The 24,266-nt window shown below is 40.3% G+C and overlaps 1 protein-coding gene across 4 annotated transcripts in view; it reads left to right on the top strand.

Annotated features, from left to right (window-relative positions):
* SVEP1 (sushi, von Willebrand factor type A, EGF and pentraxin domain containing 1) overlaps positions 1–24,266 on the top strand; it is a 193,181-nt gene that overhangs the window by 113,775 nt on the left and 55,140 nt on the right. For 3 of the 4 annotated variants that reach the window (XM_025888607.2, XM_073876570.1, XM_073876571.1), the window contains 16 exons: positions 723–819; positions 2,947–3,060; positions 4,300–4,413; positions 5,204–5,405; positions 8,065–8,222; positions 9,037–9,238; positions 11,065–11,240; positions 14,054–14,178; positions 15,156–15,279; positions 16,042–16,212; positions 17,175–17,348; positions 17,791–17,910; positions 19,510–19,686; positions 19,912–19,996; positions 20,618–20,809; positions 21,731–21,898. In XM_025888607.2, the coding sequence (XP_025744392.2) occupies positions 723–819; positions 2,947–3,060; positions 4,300–4,413; positions 5,204–5,405; positions 8,065–8,222; positions 9,037–9,238; positions 11,065–11,240; positions 14,054–14,178; positions 15,156–15,279; positions 16,042–16,212; positions 17,175–17,348; positions 17,791–17,910; positions 19,510–19,686; positions 19,912–19,996; positions 20,618–20,809; positions 21,731–21,898 (2,399 nt within the window). The remainder of the gene's footprint in view (positions 1–722; positions 820–2,946; positions 3,061–4,299; positions 4,414–5,203; positions 5,406–8,064; positions 8,223–9,036; positions 9,239–11,064; positions 11,241–14,053; positions 14,179–15,155; positions 15,280–16,041; positions 16,213–17,174; positions 17,349–17,790; positions 17,911–19,509; positions 19,687–19,911; positions 19,997–20,617; positions 20,810–21,730; positions 21,899–24,266) is intronic. The other variant, XM_073876569.1, reaches the window with a different exon arrangement.

A 24,266-nucleotide genomic window follows, 5' to 3' on the forward strand; every position in this document is an offset into this window, starting at 1 on the left:
TTACTCAACTTTCATGAAAATTATTTAAATTTTTTGTCAGGAAAAAAAAGATCATTTATTGGAATAATGTATGTTAAGAAACATAACTCATGAACATAACTAATTGTTTTCCTTTAAAAAAGAAAAAGACTAGTGAAAACCAATTATTTTGGTAGATTCAACCATTACTCTGAATAGACCTAGCCCAGTGTCATGATGAATTCTTTGGCTTTAAGTATTTTTAAGGAGGATAATAAGGTTGTATTTCTTATTTCAACTTCCTACCATCTTGTCCAAACATACCAACTTGTAAGGGCTTTGTAAGTCATATTTGAAACTAAGCCTAGCAGACACAGAAATTTGTAAGAACCACTAGAGCAGTGACTATCAACCCTGAAGACATATTAGAATCCACCATCCAACTTGAAAATATAATGATGCACAGATCCCACTCTCAGAGATTCTGATTAGCCGGTCTGGGGTGGGGCCCTATCCTTTATATTTTTAAAGCACCTCAAATGGAGAATATCACGTAAGAATATCACTCAAGAATATATATCATATGTGTCCATATATGGCAGGCACCAACATTATGCAGGCAGTGGTCCAGCAAGCTTGAGCGAACTCACCTGGTAAAAGGAACCACCTATCTAATACTGCAAACCTTCAAACTCTATAGTCAGGATTGCTTTGAAATGATTGGAGTGTTTTGTCTCTGATAGATTTCTTTTTGCCACCGGTAGGTTTTCCATGAATGCTTCTTAAACCCCTGCCACAATAGTGGAACCTGCCAACAGCTTGGGCGTGGTTATATTTGTCTCTGTCCATCTGGATATACAGGTAACATAGAGGAATGCAAATTTTAGTATATTTTTTCAGATGAAATCATTGTGATTTGCACATCAAACTATGAGATAAATTCATTGGACTATATCAATGCATAAAAATTTGGTTGAACAAGATAAACCAAGGTGAAAAAAGTGTACATTTCTTACAAATAACAGTTTTCCTTGCACATTTTGGAGGAAGAATAAAGAATCATCTTCTCTATGAAAAGGTCACATCATAGCTCACAATTTAAATAGGAATGCAGTTTCAGAGGCCAAGGTTCCACTCTAACACACTTAAATGTATGATATGTTACCCAGCATAGAACAGATTGTCCAGCATAAATATTTTTAAACAAACTCCAGTTTCTCTCATAGGCTTCACATTAGTGGAAGTTCTTATGAATAGCTATGATTTGTTGCTTTGTTTCTATCTTTCTGGAAACTGTTCTTGGAAAAACAATATGGCTTTGAACTTGATTATGTAGAAATTACATAAGAATTATGTTTTCTTATAGTGTAATTCACATTCCAGTTCAGTTCAGAAATATAATTTTTGAGGGGAAATGAACTATATCTTAAAATTGCAATTTATTTCAAATAATTCACTATTTTCTCTTAGAAATGCAGTTTTTCCATTTTTTTTTACTTTTGTACAGCTAGCATGAAATGTCATTTCAATGAGAAAGATGGCATTAAAATAAAAGAATTCACCACAAAATGAAAATAAAAGAATTCACCACAAAATGAGCAAAAGGAAAATTGGAAAACGAATGTAGCCCAGGGCTATCAAGAATATTGGCATTCCACTTATTTCAGCTTGCTTATACGTGTATTGTGTGTGTCTCAATTTTTATAAAAATTTGTCTTGACATTCCATAAGAAATAATGGATCTTGTCCTAGAATTTTGTAAGCAAGTGGTGGTTGAGAAAGGACATAATTTGGGCAGTGGTTCTCAAGTTTTGATGTGCATCAGAATCATCTGGAGGGCTTCTTAACACACAGAGTACTAGACTCTAACCCAGAATTTCTGATTCAGTAGGTCTAGAGAAGTTTTGATAATTTGCATTTCTGTCACAGTCCCAGGTAATTGCTGATGCTCTTGGTCCAGGGGCCACACTTTGAGATTCCCTGGTGTAGAGGAAGAACATGGGTTTCTGTCAGAGCTAGCCCACAGATAGCTTATGTGCACTGTATCAGAAGATATGTCCCCACTCTGGGACATCTTGAATATGTGCTGAGATCTGGCAGGACTTAGCCCCACCCCCACTCCTCAGCCAAGTGGCCTTGATAGCAAGTATATATGACTCTATATTTTTCACTTCGGAGTTAAACTAATTTTATGCTACCAGGTCTTCCTCCCTGCCCTCCCCACCACCAGCTTCTAACTTGGAATTTTCTGCTATCTTTTATGTATCCTTATAAGGATATCTTTTACTTTTTTTAAGATTTTATCTATTGATTTATTTGAGAGAGAGTAAGGGGGGAGGAACCATGGGTGAGGGAGAAGGAAAAGCAGACTCCCTGTCTGCTTTCTTAGATCCCAGGACCCTGTCTTGATCCCAGGACCCTGAGATCGTGCCTTGAGCCAAAGGCAGACGCTTAACCGAGCCTGACACAGGGCCCAGATCCCAGGACCCTGAGATCACAACCTGAACCAAAACCCAAGAGTCAGAAACCCAGCCTACTGAGCCACTCAGGCTCCCCTCCTTATAAGGATATCTTTTTAAAAAATATTTATTTATTTATTTTAGGGAGAGAGAGAGCAGGGCGGAGGGAGAGGGAGAGAGAAACTCAAGCAGACTCCACACTGAGCACAGAGCCTGACACTGGGCTCGGTCTCATGACCTTGAGATAATGACCTGAGCCCAAACCAAGAGTTGAGCACAAACCAAGAGTCGGATGCTTAATTGATTGTACCACCCAGGTGCCCCAAGATATCTTGAATCTCTAGAAAGAGGCAGTACTTTTACTAAATACTTAACTAGATGGTAGCCCTTAAGGAATTTTGCCCTTTCCTTCACCACCACCACTCCCTATAAATTCAGATTATTGAGATAATTACCTTTAAATGATCATGGTTCTGTTTCTGTTGATCCCACTCTTTGATTGTCCTTCCGTATTTCATTTGCATTTCAGGCTTAAAGTGTGAAACAGACATTGATGAATGCAGCTCACTGCCATGCCTCAACAGTGGAATTTGTAAAGACCTAATTGGGGAATTCATTTGTGAATGCCCACCAGGTTATGCAGGTAAGAAGAAAGTTTCTTGTTTTTACAATATAAACCTTGGAATCATTAAAATTTCATTGCTGGACATCAAAACCACAGTGAAATACCACTTCACACCTGTTCGAATGGCTATTATTTAAAGACAAGAGATAACAGCATTGGTGGGGATGTGGAGAAACGGAAACGCTTGTGCACTGTTGGTGGGGATGTAAGTTGGTGCAACTGCTATGCAAAACAGTATGGAAGCGCCTCAAGAAATTAAAAATAGAACTACTGCATGATCCAGCGATTCCACTACTGGGTATCTATCCAAAGGAAATGAAATCATTATCTGGAAGGTTTGTTGATCATAGCATTGTTCACAATAGCCAAGATACGGAAGCAAGCTTAAGTGTACCTCAAGGGATGAATGGATAAAGAAAATGTGATTGAGTTGTATGTAATGGAATATTACTCAGCCATAAAAAGAAGGAAATCCTGCCATTTGCAACAACATGAGATAAAAATTGAGGGCATATGCTAAGTGAGATAAATCAGACAGAGAAAGACATACTGTATGATCTCACTTTTATGTGGAATCTAAAAAAGGCAAGCTCATAGAAATGGATAGTAGAGGGGTGCCTGTGTGACCCAGTCAGTTAAGTGTCTTCCTTTGGCTCAGGGCATGATCTCGGGGTCCTAGTATCAGGATCTCGGGCTTAGCAGAGAGCTGCTTCTCCCTCTCTCTCTGACCCTTCTCCCCGCTTGTGCTCTCTCTCTCTCTCTCTTTCTCTCTGTCTCAAATAAAAAAAATTTAAAAAAGAAAGAAAGAAATGGATAGTAGAATGGTAGTTGTCAGGGGCTGGGTGTGGGTTACTGGGGATGTTTTTTAAGGGTATAAACCTGCAACTAGTAGATAAACAAGTCATATTTAAGAACTCAAGAGATAAATTCAACAAAGGGGTGAACAACTAGAAAATAATATAAAATTTTTATAATAGATCACACTTGTCATCCTAACTGAAAAAAAAAGCTAGTTATTCATAGTTATCATTTTCCATTGTATGTTGAAAATGTCAGATTTCTTGCTAGAAAATTTTTGCAATAAATAGAATGGAAGAAAACATTTTATTTCAGTTTATTTGGCAAAGTTTTTCACAAACATATTAGCCACAATTTCTGATTGTTCTGCTGTTACACCTGACAGCTTACTTGAAAACTGTTCGTCTAAAATTCCTTTCAGGTCTTCTCCAAGCTAAAATATTCTGTGATTCTTTGCAGGGAAACTATGTGAAGAAAATATAAACGAGTGTTACTCTAGTCCTTGTTTAAATAAAGGAACCTGCATTGATGGCTTGGCTAGCTATCGCTGTACCTGTATGAAAGGATACACAGGTGAGATATTTCCATTCTTCCTGCGTTGGCATATTATCCTGCAAAGCACCACAAATTACTACATTTTTAAACATTATATTATATTAATGTTCATTTACTGATTTTGTAACTGTGCTCTGATTATCCAAGAGGAAGTCCTTATTTTTTGAGGAAATACACACTGAAGTATTTTGGGGTCAAAGGGTATCGGGGTGCAGTTACTCGCAAACAGCTTAGAAAAAAGTGTGTGTATGTGTGTGTGGGAGAGAGCAAGAGAGGGAGACAAAAAGAGAAAGAGACATAGAAAAGACAAGAGTTTGTATGCTAAGATAAACATTCAAGAAGGAACTGGAAATAAATCATGTAAGATCATATTGTAAATAGATGCTAAACAATATGATATATATATCATATATATAAATTATATACATATAATTTATAAAGAGAGAGTTCCCCCAAGAAATGACCAGTGAAGGAAAAAGGCAAGGTCAAAGAAACAGGAAAATTTTGAACTAAATTTGCTAGTTTTATTTTTTAACATAGTCTCAATTAGATGTCCATTACGAATGTTAGTTTCAGAAAGACCTAAGATCAAAAGAGCAGATTATCCAAAACACAATCCTAAAATGACTTACAAAAGCCAAAGCTCATTCAAGAGTAGATCTCAAACCAGTGTGAGAGGCCAGTAGTTTGGCAGCTTCCGTTCCAATCCTTTAGGAGTGACATCCTCCAAGAAGTCAACACTTCGATCCTAGTTTCCCAGGGGGGTTAGTTAACATTTGGGCTCTTTCTCACCCTGCTTCATACCCAGGCCTGCACTGTGAAACAGAAGTCAATGAATGCCAGTCAAGCCCATGCTTAAATAATGCAGTCTGTGAAGATCAAGTTGGGGGATTCTTGTGCAAATGCCCTCCTGGATTTTTGGGTACCCGATGTGAAAAAAACGTGGATGAGTGTCTCAGTCAACCATGCAGAAATGGAGCTACCTGTAAAGATGGTGCCAATAGCTTCAGGTAAAGCCCTAAGTCTGGTTCTTTGCACTGGTTTTCTTTTCTCAACCATTAGTCAATCTGCAGCCTTTATGGAATATTACTTCAAGTCCCAAGTCAGCCACTCCCTAATTCTAGCCCAAGGATAGGCAGCAGTAGACTCTCCCCACCACCTGAGGTTCTGATTCACTAAGTCTGGGGTAGAATCTGTAGTTTTTAAATAGGCAGCCTATGTGTTTTAAGTTCCCTAATGATTCTAATGCACAGCCAGATTTGGAAACCACCGTTCTGTACTTGGGAAGTCATAAAAGTTGAAAGGAAACAGAGTAACACAGAAACAAATACCAAAGCATTAGACAAAACTCATTGTCAAGTGTCTTATATTTTTTCAGGAGTTTTTGCACTAGCTAACGTCAGAAGGAATTGTGCCATCATCCTGTCACAGAGCCAATCTACATTCTATGTCTGTGGTTTTCAAACATTTTTCTTTTACTTTAGTAACCCTTGGTTCTTAAGAAACCTAATATGAATGGAAACAAGTAAAATAATAAAACCTAACCTTTTGTGGTTGAAAACAATAGTATTTGTAGAGGAGACATACTTTGTCTTTCTGAGGCAGCTCTTGGGGTGCCAGGAGAACACAGTTTGGAAATTGACACTCATCCTGTTCCCCTTGAAAGGTCTGTGGCTTCTGCAGTACAAAAGATGGACCGGTGTTGCTTGCAAAATCTTAGGGAACTTTATTGTCCTCAACATGCCACAGTCTCTGGAAGTTTATAAAAGTTAAAAGGAGGGGGAAAAAAGTACCCCAGTTGCAACATTTCCCAGTCCTCTCCCCTTCAATACTGTCCCCCCAACAAATAGCCAGGGCACGATCCAGAAGAAATAGGCAACCCATTCTGCCGGTGAGACTTTCACTCTTGATGTGGAAAGGAAGTCTTAGCAATGTAGCTTCATCTTTTCATAGGCTTTTTACATCTTCTGACCTAACCAGAAGCAATGAGAAATTTCCAGATAAACAACAAGAGTTCTAAATTCTCCCCAGAGTCAAAAACAATTGATGAATACCAATTTTGTCTAAATCCTAACTAGAGGAAAGGTGAAGGTAAACTCTCCTAATTCAAAGGGAATGTTGGTTGTCCCCAAAGTGAACCTATTTCATAGACAAGGATATTGGATTGCTAGAATATCAAACATGGGCAGATAAAGATGAGTGAAATTCTAGCCAAAAGATTTATCATTGAATGCAGAGAACTCAGTAAAGACCTCCCCCCGTCGATTCCAATGTAAACCTGCTAGTGACAATGTTAATTATCATGTATTGGACAGGTCCTTTTTTAATTACAAAATATTTCAGACATACAAAAAATTACCAAGAACAATAAAAGTCACACACTCATCACGGTAATTATCAAACATTAGCATTTTGCCATATTTGATTCGTATCTCTTGTTTTAAAAAAATACCTTTTAAAGATAGTTATGGAGTTCCTCCAGTACACATGCACGCACGCACACATGCACGCACACATTCCTCTTCTTCCTCAGTAGTAACCACTGTTCTGAAGTTGGTGTCTATCTTTCTCATTCAGACTTCATATGTTACTACATAAACAATGCATAGTACAGTTTCACATGTTACATAATTGGTATTATACTAGATACATCCTTTTGCAATTTGGGTTTTGTTTTCACTCAACATTATGTGCTGTCAAGGTTGATACATTTGGCTCTAGTTTATTTATTTTAACTGCTGATTAGTATTCCAGTAAATGATTATACCATGGTTTATTTTCCTATTCTCTTCATAAACATGTAGAATAATGCTGTTATGAATGTTCATTACATGTGTTCTTTTGCACCGTGCAGTAGATTCCTAGAGCACATAAGTCGAAATGGATATACGGGCTCTGGGAGTGCAGACCCTCAACTTCGCCAAATTGTAGTTCTGCTCACTATGTGAGATTTCCCAGTTCACGACACCCTTGTCAACTTTTGACATTATCAGATATATTTTCCATTCTGATAGGTTTAAATGGTTCGTTGCATACCACAGAGACTATACCACATACTGATTAAGAACAAGGCACTAGATTGGGTTTAAAATCTTACTCCACCACTTAGTAACAAGGAGACTTGGGCAGCTTAACTTCTCTGAGCCACAGTTTACTCACCTGTAAAATGGGAATGATAATAATGTCACCTCATTGTTATAAAGACTGGTTTAATATATATAAAGCCTTTGGAACAGCATGTGAACTTTTTATATTTTTTCCTAGCACTTCTATGGGGAGAGAAACTCCCAGTGTGTAAATAATAATTTGCCTGGACCAGAACCACTTCCTACTCTATTTTTGCTACTACAACACTTCAGATATATATTGTCTTAAGTAGGTTTAATTAAATGAACTAAAAAAAAAGGTAACTAACAGTTAAGGCACTTTTTTGATGTGGAAAATATGTTTCATCATTTCAGAGTTGTTTACTCAATTTATCTAAATTAAAAACAAAGCAAAACCCCAGTTCACCCATTTCTCCCATCCCACCCGGACCCCAGCAACCACCAGTCTGTTCTCTGCATCTGTGAGCTTTCAGTTTTCAAAGTCTGTTGAGACAGTGTTGTCATAAATGGGAGACTTCCTCCAATGCATTTCTATGTGTTAATAACATTTTGTTTCTTTCAGGTGCCAATGTGCAGCAGGCTTCACAGGGCCACACTGTGAATTAGACATCAATGAATGTCAGTCTAACCCATGTAGAAATCAGGCCACCTGTGTGGATGAATTAAACTCATACAGTTGTAAATGTCAGCCGGGATTTTCAGGTAGCAGGTGTGAAACAGGTATATATGAGCTCGGTGTTATTAATAACAATACTAAAAATGAGATCATAACAATGTCAATTTTTACCTGTTCCGAGCACTGTCTACATACCAAAAACGATGCTAAGCATTTTATACTTACTTAATTTTGACAGCCATCCAGCAAACTAGGTACTATCAACCCAAAGAGCAAAGGTGAGGAAAATGAAGCTCAGAGGGGAAACAGAGAAAACTGAATTTAGTAGAACTCTTCACCTTCCACATGTTTAGAAAGGACACTTGATTTAGGAGTTCAGAGTCCACAGACATGTCTGAGAATCAGCTAAGCTGCTTTCTCAGAGTGCTGGAGTCTTTTAACTGTGGGACTTTTGTTTTCTTAAGTGGGGTATGCAGGATTGGGGCAGAGCTGAATTGCTCATGAAATAGGGAAGAACGAGGGCCCTGAGTAGAGGTGGAATGTGGCCCTTGCAGTTGCCCCCCTTTTCTCCTGTAGCCTCAATTCCCCTGCTCTACGGAGTCATCCCATCAGCATACAGACATGTGTTAGTGTCCCCTGTCTTTATTAATTTCCCAATTCCATCTCTCCTTCCAGCTAGTCCCTCTTTCTCTACTACTAAGTGCTTTCCCTATCTTAGTTACTGATTCTTTTACTTAAAAGAATGTATTATATACTTTGTAAATAATATATATTTAACATGGAAACTGCTTCTCACATCATCATATTGACTGAAATGGGCTTCTTTGACAGTAGTACTGCAAATCCACTGCTTATCTTAGACAATTGAAAAATGCCTCCCAAGTGCCAGGGTTGACATACCTTTCTTATTTGTTGCAGACCAGTCTTCAGGTTTTAACCTGGATTTTGAAGTTTCGGGTATCTATGGTTACGTTATGCTAGATGGTGTGCTTCCATCTCTCTGGGCTGTAACCTGCACATTCTGGATGAAATCCAATGACACCAATAATTATGGAACACCGATCTCCTATGCACTTGAGAATGGCAGTGACAATACCTTCCTCCTGACCGATTATAATGGGTAAGCAGAAATGTCAGGAAAGTCATACTCTAGATCTTATCCTGGGACCAAGTTAGAACTGACACTGGTGTTGGGGGATAGAGGAGCAACGGGGTCAGGTGCTCCAGCAGGATAGCAATGACAATGGTCAAACAGAGCATCTGGACACGTTCTGTAAGAAAGCAAAGTTTCAATGATAGCACGTTATGCACAGATTATGTTTTGCTCCTTGCTAAGTGTTACTTCATTTGATCTTCTCAGTGGCCCGAGGAACTGATTTTCTAGGCAGCAAAACAAAGTTGCAGAGAGACTAGATGATTTGCCCCAAATCTCACACTCTGGAAGTGGTAGAGCTAAGTCTCTGACTCTTAAGACTGACGCTCTTTCTTTTATATATCAAAGCCTGCAGGGGTTCAAGGATTTCAGTGACATTATTGACCCATGGGAGACACATACATTAAATAGGAATCCATCTACAGACTCAGGTGTACAAGATGATGTTTATTTCTCTTTGGATCAATTAATTCAACTGCAGGGCTGCATCTCTCTGGGCTGTCAGAAAGACCAACCTTGGTTGTTTCCCTCCTTCTTTCCCTACCGAGTGCTTTTCCTATCTTAGATTCTCACAGATTGTCGGAAACCCCCATTGTCTTGCTAAAGAGCCACAGACTTGGCTAGGACTTCCATCACTGGTCCTCTGTCCACAGTGCTTATCACTGGGCTGTGAAGTGCCTCAGCGCCTGTGGGCCCTTCAGAATCACAGCTCTTTGCCATGTGGAATCCCAGCCTTCAATCTAGACAGATTCTGTGGTGGCCTTTTCATCTAAGATCTACCCAAATTTCTGTCCCATTGCTACTGAGCAGGGTGCAGGCCCCACTGAGCTCTCTTGCCTCTCCTCAGTCCATGGGACTCTCACTATTCTGGTAGAACTCTCCCCAACCTCAAACCCTGTTCTTCTTAGTGGAAACTTTCAAAAACAAAATCCAAGAAATTTACACAAACCTCCCCTGAGGCAAAATATATATAAAGAGAGAACCTGTTATCCACTTGAGTAGGGAAGGAAAATGGGAAAACACAAAGGGGAAGCAATTAGTATTATAAGAATACTGTTTTTTTCCATAAATATCTAGGAATAAGGACTAAGAAGATATGGAGAGAGGTATTCAATGACTTCTTCCTTATCAATTTTCCCTAATTTTTTTCTTTTACTCCAATTGCTTTTGAAGACATTTCACTTTAAACTGCTTAATATCTTTGATATTCCCCAAAGTGACATGGTTGTTCGAAACCTCTTGTTGTTGGTCATCTTTGTTTAGTTCCAATTAGGCTTGCCTTTGGATCAACATACTTTGTCTGCCATATGACCGCTTTGGCAAGCCAGAGAGAGAACTCACTTTCTGTGAGACCTCTGAAGTTAGTTCTTGGTCTTGGGAAAACATCCATTCCAAACGAAGGAACCCAGTCTGATGTTTGTACAACTCTCATTCCTTCCATTCTTGATTCACTCTCTCCGGAATAGACAGTTGGTAAATTATCTCAACTTGGATCAACTTCTCTCGTTATCCTAAGACTTTTTCCTATCCCTTCGTGTCTGAGAAACATAAACTAATTTTCAGTGAACTACAATAAAGTGTAATTTATAAATCAACTCTGCCTCTATGAAATGTGACCAAATGGAGAAAAAGAAGTAATGGTTGTTCTCGAAGTGCTTTACATACAAAAAAAAAAAAAAAGAAAAGAAAGAAAAGAAAAGAAAAATAAGGAAAAGAAGAAAAATAGTAACGTGCCCCATAGACGAGATTACGATGTATGACTGATGACTCTGTTACCTGGAATGTTTTCACAGTTGGGTTCTTTATGTGAATGGCAAGGAAAAGATAACAGACTGTCCCTCCGTGAATGATGACCGTTGGCATCACATTGCAATCACTTGGAGGAGTTCTGATGGAGCCTGGAAGGTCTATATCGATGGGAAACTATCTGACGGTGGTGTGGGCCTCTCTGTTGGTTCACCCATACCTGGTATGTCTTAGCTAAAGGAATATCATTCCCTTAGATGCCAGACGTGGTGGCGCTTAGATGAACGTCAAGTTTGCTAGCTTTGTTGTCCTTGGTTCTACACAAAGGTCAACAGTTATCTCTCCCATTTTCTACTCCATGATTACCCAGACTGTGAATTCCTACCAGCTTTTCCTAGGTGAGCTGTGTGACACTCTGTGTAAGAAATGCATTTGGGGACTTATAGTAAGACTAGCAAGAGGCAGGCTGAGCTAACCATGGAAGGTCACTAAACTGTCTTCCAAGGAGGAGAGGAATTGCTGGTATGTTTTGGTTGCTTGTTTTGTGTTGTGATTGTTTACATAGGACACAAGTATATCCAGAGTATAAGCTGGAGCACTGCTAACACTATCTGTCTTTTATGAAGAGGAAAGTTAGAGGTTCCCTGTAGTAAATAAGGAAACATTAAAAGTGTTTCAACAGGAAGTGACATTATCAGGTAAAGTGGGGCAGTGGTTCCTTTTTGTGTTTAAGTATTCTCGTTTTCAACTATCTCTTCTCTGGATAGTGGGACTGCAAGTGGCTTTTATTTTCTTCTTTATTCTTTTCCCGTATTTCATAATGAACATATATTTCCTTTATGGTTAAAAAAAAAGAGCATTTCTATATTTAAAAAAGAAAAAAACCTGATAGAAGAGTGAAAGTAGGTTACAGGGATAGGAAAATAAAGCACAGAGACTGTAATAGTAGCCACCCAAGGAGATGGTTGTCTGACCACAGCAGTAAGAATGAATTGGAGTCCATAAATATTGCAGAGCCCCAAATGACAGAACTTAGTGAATGGCTGGCTTCAGTTTGGGTGACTAGGTCCATTGAAGAGTCTGTTAGCTGAGAGAGGAATTCTAAGAAAAAGGACAATTATCAGAGCAGGGATTAGGAGTGAAGGAAGAATTTCTATTTGATTTTAGATATATTGGGTTTGAATTCTAATCACAGGACTACATGCAACTAAAAACATAAGTTGATACCACTTTATATCAAATTGACAGAGTTGTTTTTAGTGGTAGGATGTGATTGGCAAGGATTCGGCACAGCAGACACTTTAGAGTGCTGGTATGAAAACTGATGCAAACTTCCTGGGAAGCAATTTAGAAACTTTCATCAAGAACCTTAGAGAAACCCTTGGCATGCAACCAACAATTCAACTACCAGGAATCAGACTAAAGAAAATAATCAGTGATCTGAATAAATACTCATGTATCAATATATTTATCTCAGTGATACTTTAGTACCAAACTTGGAAACAACTCCAGTATCCAATAAGAAATGGTAGTTTAATTAACTAATTAATTAAGCAAAGTATGGACTATTGTGCATTCATATATAAAATAGCTATTAAAACTCATGAAATGAGAGGATGTCCAAGAAGAAAAAGCCAGATTCAAACATCATACATAGTATGATCCTGAGTTGTGTGTTTTAAAATCTCTCTCACACACACATACGCATATACTAAAAAAATAATAAAAATAAAACCTCGGAGGAAATACACAAAACTATTAAATGATTTTTTTTTTCTGGATAAGAGGAATTCCTTATGCTTTATTTTTTCAATTTTTCTCCCGTACATGTATTAATTTTTAATGATTAATAAGAAAGGATGTAGTTTTGGGAAATCATGAAAAGGGGTTCTATATATATCAATTGGCAGGCGTGAGATCAGATGGGGAGATTGTTGCAGGAAGAAGAGAGGAGGCGGGGGTGGAAGCCTCAGGTGCCTCAGCATCTTAAGAGGTAGGCAGAGAAGAGAGGCAAAATGAGCACAAAGGTTCAAGAAGGCCGGGACAGGATGACTTCACGAAAAGAAAGTGGAGTCAGCCCAGCCCCCGGCAGGGAACGGGTGGCATCCCCAAGGAGGAGAACTAAAGAGAGTTTAAGGAAGGGACAATTTGCAAAGGTGTGGGCAAGATTAAGAGAACCAAAGTATGAAAGTAAAACACGCCCATGACTAGCAACAATAGAATGGCACAAGAGATGGGCCCCAAATGACAAGGGGTGGGAGTTGTTGCCAGAATGTAGGCAAACCTAAACCTTGCTGGGAGGAAGGTATCCAGGAAATTAAGCTTCTCTTTCATCCCACTTCCTTATCTTGGGTTGGCCCTTCCATTAGCCGGGTATAAACAGAAGCCAGAGGAACAAGGCAACCAGGTGGTGTCAGCCTTTGAGGGCACAAAGCAGAGTTGAGAAGAGTGGCAGGTATCTCTGGAGGGGCAAACACAGACCAGCCAGTACATGCAGGAAGGACAGTTTAATAGAATGAAATAGCCCAGTAGGAACCAACGATAAAGAGAAATCACGAGAGGTGAATATGAGTTTCTGCTGAATTTGGCAATGAGGTAGCCACTGGCAAATTTAGAGGTCACCTTGGAATTGGTGATAGAAATTTAAGCATTTCAGGGTTACAAAGAAGAAAACAAAGAGCAGCTACTAGTAGTCTGTCATGGAGGGTAACTTCCTGGAATAAAGGAGGCAAAATAGAACTTACCTGTTTTGTTGACATAAAGTACGCATGCACGTATGTATATGTGTAGTTTTTATAGTTAAATGTTTGTAAATCTGGTATAATATTCTAAACCCTCTCTGACTATTTTTTAAGTTGCTCTAGATAAAATATTGAATTTGTCCTTGTAGGTAAAACATACAGTAAATGTAGGTAATTTGGTTTTTCAACAATTTTCCCTGATACCTTTATATTGTCAGTGCTTTCATTAAGTTAGCATGTTTGGAATAACAGACATGAAGTCAATTTCCTCCTTATTTCTCTCTCCTCTCTTTAGGTGGTGGTGCCTTAGTTGTTGGGCAAGAACAAGACCAAAAAGGCGAGGGATTCAACCCAGCTGAGTCTTTTGTGGGTTCCATAAGCCAGCTGAACCTCTGGGACTATGTCCTGTCTCCACAGCAGGTCAATTCCATTTTCAGTGTATGACAGTAATGAGATACAAAGGTACAAACCTAGTGAAAATGTGAACAGACTAATGATGCCATATCTTACTGCAGCCTCTGGGTTTTCAGACTTGACCACCGATACCATTTGATGCTATGGTCGTGGACGAAGCTAGGCAGAGGTTATCTGCAGTCACTTTCAATTAATCCCCTTTTCAATTTCCTGGTGATGTTTTTAAATTTCATTAGACATGATTATTTTAGGAGACCTTGTAATTTCCAAGCTGGAGAGAATCAGAGCGAATACTGGTTCACATCCCTCTGACTAAAGATGCAGAAATTGAGGGCCGGCCATAAGGCAATGCTTAGAGAGTAACAGGAGCCAGTGGTTAAAGCCAGTCTGGAGTCCGACAGCCTGAGTTCAAATCCCTGTTCGGACCACAGCCTTGTAGTGCTGATTTTGAACATGTCACTCCATCTCTCGAAGCTTCGGTTTCTTATCTGTGAAAGATGAACAGATAGCATAGTAGAATTTCGGCACGATCCCACACGACACGGCAGGTGTAGTCGTGGTCTTGTTTGCCACATAGCGAGGGCTTCTAGAAGTCTACCCTTATTATTATAGTGGCAGAACTTGTGCAGGCCTCAGTTGACCCACCTCTAGATCAGAGGCAGCAGACAGGAGAATGAGATGTGGGGAACCTCTTTAACACCTCAATAAACTGCAGAGCTTTAGACAAGAAATTCTCAGTCAGAATTTCAGACTATCTGGCAACTGGCATATTTGGGAGAGGGGAGGGTGGGGATGGAGGAGAGAGAGGGAGGGAAGAGACTTCTCTGTTACCCCTGAAATCATACTGTACAAAAGCCTCCTTCCCTTCACCACCCTCCCCCCCAGATCTGTGAATGTTTTCAAGAGGACTCAATGAGGGTATAATAACTCTGTCATATTGAAACAAATAAGGTTTATCTAAAGACGTGTGTTTAAACTTCCAGGTGAAATCACTGGCTACCTCATGCCCAGAGGAACTCAAAAAAGGAAATGTGTTAGCCTGGCCTGATTTCCTGTCTGGAATTGTGGGAAGAGTGAAGATCAATTACAAGAGCATATTCTGTTCTGGTTAGAATGTTCTTCTTCTGTAAACTGCCATCTCTTGACTACTCCCAAGATCTTCCTGCAAAAGGAGACAGTTCAGAATTCACTGTTGGTCAAGTAGTGTGTGCCTGTCAGTCTGTTGTTTAGCTAGCAATTCACCTTTACTCTACCTTTATCCAAAGGATTTATTTTTTTAATACTTAAATACATGCTGTATTGGAGAGTACAAAATTCATTGTGGAGAAAACTTAGACAATGGTAAAACAAGATTAGGAAAATAGGATGAGAGGAAGGATATGGTTAATATTTCAAATGTCACCAAAGCCCTATCCTCCTATGTGAGATGGGGTACTCACAACAGGGTACTTCCTAGCAGCCGTCTAGGGGCAGTTAGTACAGGGGAAAAAGCAATGGACATGACAGTCTGCACACGGAATAATCAAACTCTGAATGATCATAAAATTCAATGTATTTGAAGAAGTTTCTAAAGATGTCCTAGAATTCATGGGTTTTGATAACTCATAAGTACATTTCATTAATATTCTTAAAATACCACTTTTTCCTTAAAATATTCAGCTGACCTCTGCAGCAAGAGGAAAAGTGGTGGACTCAAGCAGTCTTTTTCTGGTCATTTTGCTTGCCAGGGATCTGGTCACATGTCACCTTGTTTTGGTAACAGTAGAAAGGCTTTCAGATGCTGGTGCAAGGCGTGATTTGAGACTCTTGACCTGGCGATGTTGCCACGAGGGTGCTGACAAGCTCTGTGCCTGTGTTCTTTTCCCGCAGATTGCCCACCTTTAGAAGGATTGGTACCTCATCTGCGAACTACGTCAGCCGACTTAAAGCCAGGCTCCAAAATCAGTGTGTTCTGTGATCCAGGCTTCCAGATGGTTGGGAACCCTGTGCAGTACTGTCTGAATCAAGGACAATGGACACAGCCACTCCCCCACTGTGAACGTGAGCTGCCGCTGTGGAAGGCATTTCAGTAGCTCCTGACAGATGTTGGAGCATAGGGACATTTTTCAGGAATGCTAGATAAAAGCTAAATACACCACAGTAGTAAACACAGTAACTATTCACTGAATAGTTCCCTCTCTATGAGGGAGATGGGTGATGAAGAGACTAGCCCTGTGGTTGCACCCCAGGTGCAACAGGGAAGCAGATGAGAAGGGAAGACAGAACTGGGAGCTGGAGCCCCAAGAGAGATGGGTTATGGCTGGGTAGGAAACAGGAAAAGATCTCTTGAGTTGGATGCATCAAGTCATTTATTTATTCAGCGATTTTAAACCACCTACTATGTGCTAGACAGCAATCTATGTTCTAGTGATGCAACAGTTGGAAGAAAGTCTCTTTTATGGAGTTTACACCGGAATAGGAGAGACAGGAAATGACAAGTAAATATTGTTTATTTATAGTAAATGAGAACAAGGGCCAGAAGTAAGAGCTTTGGAGAAAAAGAAAGCAAAGTAGGGAAATCCAAAGTGAGGGGTTGGGTGGAAGCAGACTGCTTTATTAGTTAGGGCGATCAGCAAAGTTTCTCCGTGGCATCCATTCTCACCAACATACGTATTTCTCTGTGGCTTGTTTCTCTACTCCCACTACATAGCAGGCTCCACAGGGCAGGAGTTTCTCTCTTTGGTTTATTACTGTAACTTCAGCACCTACAACAGTGTCTAGCAGGACCTTCATAAATATTTTTTTTAATTAATGACTTGCATGCCTGCTCTGAGCCAGACCGTCTGCTGGGTGCCGAGGGCACAGGTATGGCTGCAGCCCACTGCCACCCCTCGAGGGCTCTGGATCTGTGTTTATGCGCAATAGAAAGTCCCGCTTAACTGAACTGCTAGCTTAATATAAGCAAAATGTGCTTTGAGCATTTCGCTCCTCATGTGGTTGTGCTCTTCCTGGCCACATTACAGGCATTAGCTGTGGGGTGCCACCCCCTCTGGAGAACGGCTTTTACTCAGCTGAGGACTTCCATGCTGGCAGCACGGTGACCTATCAATGCAACAATGGCTACTACCTGTTGGGCGATTCAAGGATGTTCTGTACAGATAATGGGAGCTGGAATGGCATTGCACCATCATGCCTTGGTGAGATCAATCTTGGCAATACCCCCTGGGTTTATGCTAGCTCCCTGGGAGACAATCTTCCCAAATTCCTGAGGCTTTCTTGTGACATTCCTTTGTTAACTTCATCTCATCCCAGTAAGCTCTGGGCAAGCCACAGTGACAAAGCAGCTGTCCCTAGAGGTGCCAGAAATATTTGGAATTGTTACCAGGCTCAGTATTAAGACTATTTTCATCTATCTCTGTTCTTCTACTTACCACCTACCAAGTGGGGGAATAATAGCTTTTATTGTGTATCTGCAATGTGATCATGACTGCTATATTTACTACAGTATATTTTCACTATATAAAAATATCTATAGTGTTATACATTAAGTGATATGTAATGATTTAAAAGTAAAAACAAGTATTTGATACATAAGAAAAATCAATCAACTTCACTACCTGTAAGCTATCTTCATTTTAGACGTTGATGAATGCGCAGTTGGGTCAGATTGTAGTGAGTATGCCTCCTGCCTGAATACAAATGGATCCTACATTTGCTCATGTATCCCACCCCACACAGGAGATGGTAAAAACTGTGCAGGTAACTAGTACATGTATAATTGGGAAGTTATTAATTTTTTTATTTATATATTTCAAATGTATGTTATTTAAAAATACAATATTTTCAAGTTCCAAGGACAGGTGGAGAAGATAAAAACCATCTTTTAAAAAGACATATAAGCAACAACTAAAGGAGCTTTAAATTAGCATTGTGCCTCTCCCAACTTCCCAATCTCTGAAAAATAAAACTGAGAGCCAGCTATATCACCAGAATGTTGGAGCAACATCGGTATAGTACAAGAATAACAGAGGGGATTTAGAAATATAATCACTGGCCTCTATGGCCTCAGTCAGAACAAAGAAGATAGATACTTCACCATCAGTATGTTTCCTCTGCCTCAGCCACACAGAATTATGTTATTGAAAAAAACTGACCTCTTCCCTTATCACATCTCTAGATTTTGTGATAACTTTGATAATACAGGCCCAACTCCCAAAAAATAGAAAGTTAAGAGGAATTCTCAAAATCAAGTCTTATGATGGCATTTACTTTTTGAGAGGGTTCATTTACAGTCCTTGACTTATGGGGCACCTGGGTGACACAGTCAATTAAGCATCCAACTCTTGATTTCGGCTCAAGTCATGATCTTAGGGTTGCAGTATCGAGCCCCACATCAGACTCCACACTCAGCACGGAGTGTGCTGGAGATTCTCTCTCTCTCTCTATCTCCTTCTGCACCTCCCCCAACTCGTGCACGCTCTCTCTCTCTAAAATAAATGAATAAATCTTTTTAAAAAAAAAATAAAGTCCTTGACTTCTGGGGTGCCTGGGTGGCTCAGTACGTTAAGCGTCTGGCTCTTGATTTTGGCTCAGGTCATGATCTCAGGGTCGTGAGACTGAGCCCAGCATCAGGCTCCGCGCTGGGTGTGGAACCGGCTTAAGATTCTCTCTCTCCCTCTGCCCCTCCCCACCCCCTCAAAAAAAATAAATAAATAATTTTAAAAATACAAATAAAGTCCTTGATTTATATGGCCAGAATGACCTTCAGAAAGATTGAATCAACATATCTTCCCTTTTTGATGATTCAAGTATTACATTTACTCATATCCAAGTCTAGTCCTAAATATCCCTTTAACTTATTTCTCTTCCTAGAAGTGGTGACCAACCCCAAATTTGCACATAGGAGGGATTTCTGATCCATAGTCTGTTTGGAAAGGGAGGCTGGGAATTTTTCTCAAATCTGCCTAAGGTACAGCCTTTACATCAATTTGATAGAAAGCCAATTGCTTTTAAAAAGTAGGCATGAAGTTGAGGGAGGTAGGAGCGGCTAAAGTTCTCCTAATAAATGCCCTGGTACCACCACTACTTCCCAATAAACAGCTCCCTTTCAGCCAGGTAAATTTTGTATATTTTTGTTAGTCACTGTGTTTCAAAATACTGTAGTTTAAATGCCTGTTAAATGTGTGTTCTGGTCTGATGTCCTGTATCCCAGGCCTTCCCATGTCTCACTTCGAGAGCTTTTTTCCCCCCAAGATTTAACTGGTACTTTAACTGTAGTGAAATTCTTTTGCTGTGAGACCCTGCATGGTTGTGTGAACACCACTCATTGTCCCACAAAAACTTTTTCTCTCTTTCAAGAACCTATAAAATGTAAGGCTCCGAGAAATCCAGAAAATGGCCACTCTTCTGGTGAGGTTTATACACTGGGCGCCCAAGTCACTTTCTCGTGTGAGGAAGGATACCAGCTGTTGGGAGTAACCACAATCACATGTTTGGAGTCTGGAGAATGGAGTCATCTGTTACCATATTGCAAAGGTATGTTTCATAAATTCCCCCAGATTCATGGTGTTTGGCAATACTAGAAATTTAAGGGATAGATGTGTCGTGTGTTAGGCTGTATCAATATTCTTTGTATTTAAAACCCAACTATTGGGCTCATCTTTAAACATGACAAGATAACTTGGAGCTGCCCTTGAGCTTTTAGAGATTTCTTTACACGCCAGCAAAAGCAATACTTCCTTTGTTTTTTCCACCTTCTAGCTGTGTACTGTGGTGCACCTGCTATTCCAGAAAATGGTGGCATTGATGGATCAGCATTTACCTATGGCAGTAAAATAACATACAGGTAAGTGTGTAAGATTAAAACTACATTGTAGAAGTTGTTGATGACATGCTGGCTGTGATCTAAAACTGAAAGGGAGGAGAAGAATCCCAAAGGATATTTTTTTTTAATTAATTGAACTACGTGTAGTACGAAGGAATCAAGTTCCATAACCTAATGGTGGCAGTCCTGTCTAGAATCCTTAAATCCCTTGACAAGTAACTTATTATTGTCACCATCATCGCTGAGGTGCTCTGAGAACGGGTGCCATGGAGGAAGGCCCTGCAAGCTAAGGAGTGTTCTTGATTATAAGCTGGAGGTTTGGCTCAGGTACTCATACTAACCTAGACCATTCTCAAACTAGGAATTTTCTGTTTGCAGCTACTAATCCATGACATAAACTGGGGGCAAGCCAAACTCTTAATTTTTCTACTTATCACTCAGCAAGGTCCCTATGGGGGAGATGTACAGTATTCAGTCTTGGAAAACAATAATTTCAAAGCATTATTTCAGTAGGAAAAAAAAAAGAACTCTTCCAATAAATTGTAAAGTGTAAATTCTCAATATTTTTAAAGGTTTTGGCACTGATAAAATTATGCAAAATAAAGGACATTTTATTCAGTAATCTCCCTTTATCCTCTTTAGGTGTAATAAAGGATATACACTGAATGGTGATAAGGAATCATCCTGTCTTGCTAGTGGTTCTTGGAGTCATTCTCTTCCTATGTGTGAACTGGTCAAGTGTTCTAGCCCTGAAAGCATAAATAATGGGAAATATATTTTGAGTGGGCTTACCTACCTTTCTACTGCATCATATTCATGTGAGAGTGGATACAGGTAAAGTCCATAGACACCAGCCAACTTCCTAAAATACCCTGTTACTCATTATTTACTCAGTAGGTTTCATTTGTATATAACTAGCTGACTTTAGATACAAGTTTCTAAATGTAAAAGATATGCGCAAATTTGCTGCTTCATGAAGACTAGCTTATAGTGCTGGGAATGCCTAGGGAAATATTCCACCTAACTTTGACTCTGAGGGCTCTAGTTGAGTCACTGTAAACATTGTCATTAAACATGAAAGCAAAAAGTGTTTGGGAAGCATAACCCAATATCTGGATTTTTTTTTTTTTTTTGGTACGTAACTTACCACGCTTATACTGAAAATTGTATGGGATGTTACAAAAGCATGTCAGGGTAAGGGCTCAGGTTCTTAATACTGTAAGAGGTTGATTTGATCAGTGCTGTGCGTGGGGGTGTATGTGTGTGTGTGTTCCAACAGAAGGGACGGAAGGGAGAGGCTGCAGTCAGAAACTTGGTCAGCAGGATCTGAAGAGAAACAGATCCAGTGAATAGAGTTGAGTGATACAGACAGGCAGATTCAGGTAGGCAAACAAAGGTGGCTAAGCCATGCCATTGGGATGCGAGGTTTGCGAAATCAAAGGAAGACCTGAGGTCAGAGTCACGAGCAACACAGTGCACCTGCCCAGGCTCAGGACAAGGACTGTGCCCTTGGACCTCAGTTACCATGACTTCCTGGGTGTCTGTCTCCATTTTAGCTGGATCCCAACCAGCCTATTAACCCCTTCTCATCCAGGTAATCTATTTGCAAGGTCTGAGTGCCCTACTCCAGCACCAGGGAGCACATTTTATTTTGCAGCCGTTGTGATGTTGTTTTAGCCCATTCACTGACAGAAGCGCTCTGGAGCCGGCTCACAATCGTCTCCAGAGTAGTGAATAATGGCCATTCTTTCCCAGCTTACAGGGCCCTTCTGTCCTTGAATGCTCCGCCTCAGGCAGCTGGGACAGAGCGCCACCTACCTGCCATCTTGTGGTCTGTGAAGAGCCACCGGCCATCAAAGATGCTGTCATCACCGGGAGGAACTTCACTTTTGGGAACACTGTCACTTACACCTGCAAAGAAGGGTGAGTGACCGTGTGAGGGAAAGAAGCTTTGGGAGCCTCGAGGGAGTGGACGCCCCCCCCATGGAGATGGGCTCCATCAAACGCTAAATTACGTTTCCTGGCCACCAAGGCCAGAGAGAGCTTTATGCTCTTGTTTTCTCCTGTGGCAACAGTGTTTTTCTGGAATTAGAGTAATTTCTCAAATTAAGCCTCGAACAATGGACATTGGGCAATGCAGTGGAAAATAGCTTTCTACTTCACTGAAAGATGCAAAATGCACATTTAAATAGGCATTTGTGGGCGCGCCTGGGTGACTCGGTTGGTTAAATAGGCATTCATGTATTTATCTTCTACAAACCTGAAGGCAAGACTTTGAGTCACAACCTAAAGGTGACATGTCTGCAGGGGGAAAAGATAATAAAGCTCAGGTCTTTCTATTTTAATGATCTCAGTTCATTCAGAGGTAAAATTTGAAAAACAGGGAAGCCGATTACAAAGGGCTTTCACACTTACTGTCTCATTGACTCCTCACAAAAGCCCTGTGAGGTACAGAGAAAGGGGAGGCTCCCCCTGGGGTGGTGTCTGCTTAGCATCTCAGGGAGGTGATAAGGAAGTGAGGGGTAAGTGAATCCCAGGACATCTGACTTACATTTATTTCATTGCTTCCCCGCCACCCCCCATGCTCCTTTAATAAATATTTTCACCATGAATAATAGTGCTTTCACGCTCCAGATTGACCAGAGGTGTTTCTCACACAGTTGGAAGCAGCACCAGCAGAGAGTTGCCACTTTCTGGATTTGTAGCTCAGCTCTGTCCTTCACTGTGTGGCTTTGGGAAAATTCTATCACCTCTCTGTGCTTCGAGTGTCCTACATAAAAACAATTTCATTAAAGGTTCATACTTACGGATACTGTGAGAAATAAAATGCCTAGTATAAAGCCTGGCCTAGCCAGGGGGAAAAAACTTAATTAATTCAACCAACTTTGCTGTTATTATGACTGAAACACAAATGAGATGGCAGTTTCTATTCTATCATAGAAGTTGAAGTTTCATTTCAGCTGGATAGAGGACAGTCCCAGTAGTACAGGACTGCCAGCAGGTGGCGACAATATTTTTTTTCCAAAAAGTTCCTGAGAGTCAAACACTTAGATGAATAGCTGATGGAAATCCCAAATCTTAACACCTTCTTAAATGAAAAAGAAATCTTTGATATTAAAATGGGGGGATGAGTGAAATAGGTAAAGGGGATTAAAAGTATACTTACCTTGAGGAGCGCTTGATGAGTAATGTAGAGAATTGAATCACTGTATTACACACCTGAAACTGATATAATACTGTATGTTAGCTCTACTAGAATTAAAATTAAATAAGTAAATAAAATGTCAGTGCGAGAGTTAGCTTTCTTTGGCCCCATCTCTATCTCTCCCCTATAAATTAACTCATTTAAAAACTGCTTTGTCGGGGGGAGGGGGGGAAAAAAATCTCTGCTCAGCGGGGAGCCTGCTTCTCCCTCTCCCTCTGCTGCTCCCCCTGCTTGTGCTCTCTCACTCTCTCTCTCCCTCCCTCTCTCTCTGTGTCAAATAAATAAATAAGTAAAATCTTTTTAAAAAATAAATAAAAAACAAAAACTGCTCCCTAACAAACTACACAGGACTATTTGAGATTAGTCATCTCAGTGTTTGTGAAATCTTATAAAATACAAATGTTCCAAATAATAGCTAGATCTTGACAAAAACAAGTAATGAATTATCACCATATAAAGCTAGAAAATGAAAAATATATTTGAGGGGCGCCTGGGTCGCTCAGTCAGTTAAGTGGCTTCTTTCCACTCAAGTCATGATCCCAGGGTCCTGGGATTGAGCCCCGGGTCAGGCCCCCTGCTCTGTAGTGAGTCTGCTTCTCCCTCTGCCCCTCCTCCAACTCGTGCTCGCTCACACACTCTCTCTCAAATAAATAAAATCTTAAAAAAAAAAAGATGGGGCGCCTGGGTGGCTCAGTCGTTGGGCGTCTGCCTTCAGTTCAGGTCATGGTATCAGGGTCCTGGGATCGAGCCCCGAATCGGGCTCCCTGCTCAGCGGGAAACCTGCTTCTCCCTTTCCCACTCCCCCTGCTTTTGTTCCCTCTCAATGTCTCTCTCTGTGGAATAAATAAAATCTTAAAAAAAAAAAAAATGGGGTGCCTGGGTGGCCAGTCCTTAAGTGTCTGCCTTCGGCTCGGGTCATGATCTCAGGGTCCTGGGATCCAGCCCTGCATCAGGCTTCCGGCTCAGCAGGGAACCTACTTCTCCCTCTCCCTCTGCCCCTCCCCCTCCTTGTTCTCTCTCTCTCTCTCTCTCTCTCTCTCTCTCTCTCTCTCTGTCAAATAAATAAATAAAATCTTTAAAAAAAAC

Source organism: Callorhinus ursinus, unplaced genomic scaffold, assembly GCF_003265705.2.
Source record: "Callorhinus ursinus isolate GAN/ISIS: 27379988/994484 unplaced genomic scaffold, GSC_fseal_2.0 scaffold24, whole genome shotgun sequence".
Lineage (NCBI taxonomy): Eukaryota > Metazoa > Chordata > Mammalia > Carnivora > Otariidae > Callorhinus > Callorhinus ursinus.